The sequence below is a fragment of the Arachis duranensis genome, chromosome 7, assembly GCF_000817695.3.
Source record: "Arachis duranensis cultivar V14167 chromosome 7, aradu.V14167.gnm2.J7QH, whole genome shotgun sequence".
Classification (NCBI taxonomy): domain Eukaryota; kingdom Viridiplantae; phylum Streptophyta; class Magnoliopsida; order Fabales; family Fabaceae; genus Arachis; species Arachis duranensis.
Window position 1 is genome coordinate 77292251 of NC_029778.3, and position 3815 is coordinate 77296065.

Below are 3815 nucleotides of genomic sequence, written 5' to 3' on the forward strand. Positions count from 1 at the left end.
TCCATATCCATTAATAGCGTGCTATTTGGATCTCTGTAGCTCCAAAAAAACTCCTTTAAGTGCATGGAGGTCAGATCCTGACAGCATCTGCAGTCCTTTCTCTGTCTCTGAATCAGACTTTTGCTCAAGCTCCTTAATTTCAGCCAAAAAATACTTGAAATCACCATAAAACACACAAACTCAAAGTAGAATCCAAAAATGTGAATTTTGCACTGAAACCTATGAAAACTTAATTAAACCTAAATAAAACATAACAAAAATTATATGAAAATAATGCCAAAATGTGTATAAAATATCTGCTCATCAGCCACATATCAAAGATTAATGAGCAAAGTCTTCAAGGAGCTTATCGGCAAGTCAGTGGAGGTATACATCGATGACATATTGGTAAAGACAGTTAAACCAAGCAACTTGGTTGCCGACCTAGAAGTTGTTTTCGGGTCGCTTCGAAAGCGCAATATGAGGTTGAACCCTCTAAAATGCATGTTTGCAATGGAAGCAGGGAAGTTTTTGGGTCTTATGATCACGCAACAAGGGGTTGAGGCCAAACCAGATAAATGGAAAGCCATCCTTCGGATGACAAGCCCAGGGTGCATGAAGGATGTTCAACGATTGGCTAGTAGGTTTACAATTTTATCCCATTTCCTCAGGGCATCGACAGCAAAGGCCCTCCCTTTATTCAATTTAATGAAGAAAGGAATCACTTTTGAATGGACTCCATCTTGTGATGAAACCTTTAACCACTTTAAGAGGATCCTATCAAAACCATCAGTGCTTGGGAAGCCAAAAGAAGGGGAGACCCTATACCTCTATATAGCCGTGACGGAGGTGGCCATGGCGGCCGTTTTGATTCAGGAAGAAGACAAACTCCAGCAACTGGTATACTTCATTAGTAAGGTGCTCCAAGGAGCAGAGATGAGGTATATCAAGTTGGAGAAGTTAGCCTATGCTCTATTGATCTCTTCCCAGAGGTTAAGATAATATTTTCAAAGGCACCCGATCATACTAAGGATTGACCAAGCCATCCAAAAAATCTTGAAGAAACCAGACCTAGTGGCTGTCAAATATGTAGTGGTTCACGGACAGCTGTACAAACAGGGACTTAACCAGCCCCTGCTGAAGTGTCTGCACCCTGACCAGACAAACTACATTCTAAGTGAGGTCCACGAGGGGTGTTGTGGCCATCACATTGAAGGAAAGGCATTGGAAAGGAAGCTCGTGAGAGCGGGATATTATTGGCCCTCTATGATGACGGATGCCCACGAATTCGTGAAGAAGTGCTGGAAATGCCAGGAGAATGCGAATTCTTACAAGGCCCCAACAGAAGAGCTGAGTCTATGTTGGCCTCCCGACCTTTCTCCCAGTGGGGAGTCAACCTTCTCGGCCAGTTCCTGGTAGCCCCAAGACAAGTTAAGAACCTCATTGTAGCCATCGATTATTACACAAAGTGGGTGGAGGCAGAACCATTAGCCAGCATATTGACCACAAATTGCCAGAAGTTCTTTTGGAGACAAGTAATCGCCATGTTTGAGATTCCAGAGATCGTGGTCTCGAACAATGGAACGCATTTTTTTGATAGAAAATTTGGAGAGTTCTTAACTGGTTTGGGGTTCAAGCAAAAGTTTTCCTTGGTGGAACACCCCTAGAGTAACAGTAAAGCCGAGGCGGCGAACAAGGTTATCCTTAATGGGTTAAAAAAGTGCCTTGACCAGCGAAAGGGTTCTTGGGCAGACGAACTAACTTCCGTTTTATGGTTTTATAGGACAACACCGCAGTGTTCCACTGAGGAGACGCCTTTCCGACTTACTTACGGGGTCGATGCGGTCATTCTTGTGAAAATCAGAGAACCAAGTCTGAGGCTACTCCTAGGCGGTGATGGTGAAGCAATTAAAAAATATTTGATTGATGAAACAAGGGAGATGGCCACTTATCAAAAGTTGTACTAAAACAGAGGATAGCCTTGCGTTACAATCGCAAGGTGCTAAACAGGAACTTCGAGGAAGGTGATTTGGTGTTACGACGTAACGACATTGACCCACCGACTCCGAGAGGAGGCAAGCTAGCAGCCAACTAGGAAGGCTCGTACAGGGTAAGAGAAGTTCTTGGGAAAGGGGCATACAAGCTAGAGCGGTTGGATGGGACCGAGGTCCCGAGAATGTAGAATGTGGTGAACTTGAAGAGGTTCTACTATTGAATGAGGTCCCGACCTAACGGTTTTTTTTTCTTCACTCTTGTTATCTTTTATTTTACCATCCCTTGTTAGATGTATTATTTTCTTTCACACGTTTGTACTTTTTGTTCGGTTATTATGGATGCACTATTTCCCCTACCCTCCACACGAGGTAACGACAAGGGATTTTTAACAAGACCTACTGTTGGAAAATCAAGTGATTAATATACGTTATTCTCAGTCATACTTGTGGTTTATTATTGTTTTATAAAAACGGCAATCTGAGACTGATCATCCTGGAGGCCATGGTGATTGCAATTAACGGATATCCAACGTATAGAATTTTACGACCTGACGGCCAAGCAAAGAAGCAACAAGTGAACCAAAACATTCTATGAATGAAAACGATAGTTTAAAAAAGGCATCGCGTTAGCCTATTAACGATCTACAGTCGATAGCACCAAAATTCACGACAACGACTTAACGACAATAAAAGTGAAATTGTTTCAAAGTTACAAGTCGGATGCACCACATCGGCCCAATAAAACAAAACGCAAATAAAAAGTACAAAATTCACATTTTAACAAAGAAGCCTCACTTCCTCGGAATGTCTACAATTTTTCCGTCTTGAACCATCTTGAAGGCTCCAATCAAAGAAGTATTAAAGTTGGGAGTAAGGAGGGAGATTTGAGTCATAATCCCCTCTTCGGTAGCCTTGACCACTTTCGAGCATCCTTGACAATTTTCTTGTTTTTTTCTTCAAAGCCAAGGCATCTCGTTTAGCGGCCTCAGCCGTCTTCACGACTTCGGAAAGCTTTTCCTCCAGCTCCTTCACCTTTTCCTCAGCTACGGTGGCCCGACCTTGAGCATTGTTTAGTAAACTGGAGACTGAAAGGTCACGCTCCACCAGGCGATTAATCTCGACAGTACTCTCCTTAGCCTTCGCCTCCTCCTCGGCAAGCTGGGCCCTCAGAGACTTTTCTTGGGCTTTCAAGTCAGTGATTTCTTTTCGGACAGCCCGGAATTTTCCCTCCCAGACCTGGCCCTGCGCCAGCACGGGTTCTACCTTCCTAGCAATGGCAGCTGCCCGGAGAAGGTTGCGGTATGTCCACCTCCATGGGCAGTGAGGTCCTCGTCCCGGAAGAACTCCTTGGTATTTGGGAGAAGCTGAGAATCGATGAAATAGCTAGCATTAAAATTTTTCTCCATCACAGTAAGAATCTTCCCGAACTCAAGGGTTTTCCTCTTTTTGGGGTTGGTAGTGAGGGTTAGATCGGGATCACCCTCGGCCTAAACCTCTCCACCCCGTTCCCCTTCATTGGTGACAGGGATCTCCTTAACAAGCACCTCGGGAAAAGGTTGAGGTTCAGGCTGAGCACTTCCCTTGCCAACGACCTGAGGTCCATGCTTGGCCGAAGGGGTCGCCGAACTATCATTGTCGCTATCCTCATCATGGAAGAAGTGTGTCATCAAATGAGCTATTGAAGTATTCCCGGCAGCCATGGCAACTACAAAAATTAAAGGTAAGTTAAGAAGCCGGAAAAACAGGAAAGTTTTAAGCAAGCAAGGCAAACAAGCTAATCGTGAAAACGAAACAACAAATAAGTTCAAGCTTTACCTACACACTCATGACCGAATTTTCGAT

The 3815-nt window shown here is 44.0% G+C and overlaps 1 protein-coding gene across 1 annotated transcript; it reads left to right on the forward strand.

Annotated features, from left to right (window-relative positions):
* The first annotated feature begins 324 nt into the window (after positions 1-324).
* Positions 325-2074, forward strand: LOC127740581 (uncharacterized). The gene is made up of 4 exons (XM_052251659.1): positions 325-920; positions 1196-1621; positions 1763-1823; positions 1916-2074. The coding sequence occupies exons 1-4, from the start codon at positions 325-327 to the stop codon at positions 2072-2074; spliced, it is 1242 nt and encodes a 413-aa protein (XP_052107619.1).
* The last annotated feature ends 1741 nt before the right edge of the window (positions 2075-3815 follow it).

Coding starts and splice junctions, on each gene's coding strand:
- LOC127740581 (XM_052251659.1), top strand. CDS start 325: ATGAGCAAAGTCTTCAAGGAGCTTATCGGCAAGTCAGTGGAGGTATAC. Junction 921..1,195: donor CTCCAAGGAGCAGAGATGAG/GTATATCAAGTT, acceptor ATCACATTGAAG/GAAAGGCATTGGAAAGGAAG. Junction 1,622..1,762: donor GGTTTGGGGTTCAAGCAAAA/GTTTTCCTTGGT, acceptor ATGGTTTTATAG/GACAACACCGCAGTGTTCCA.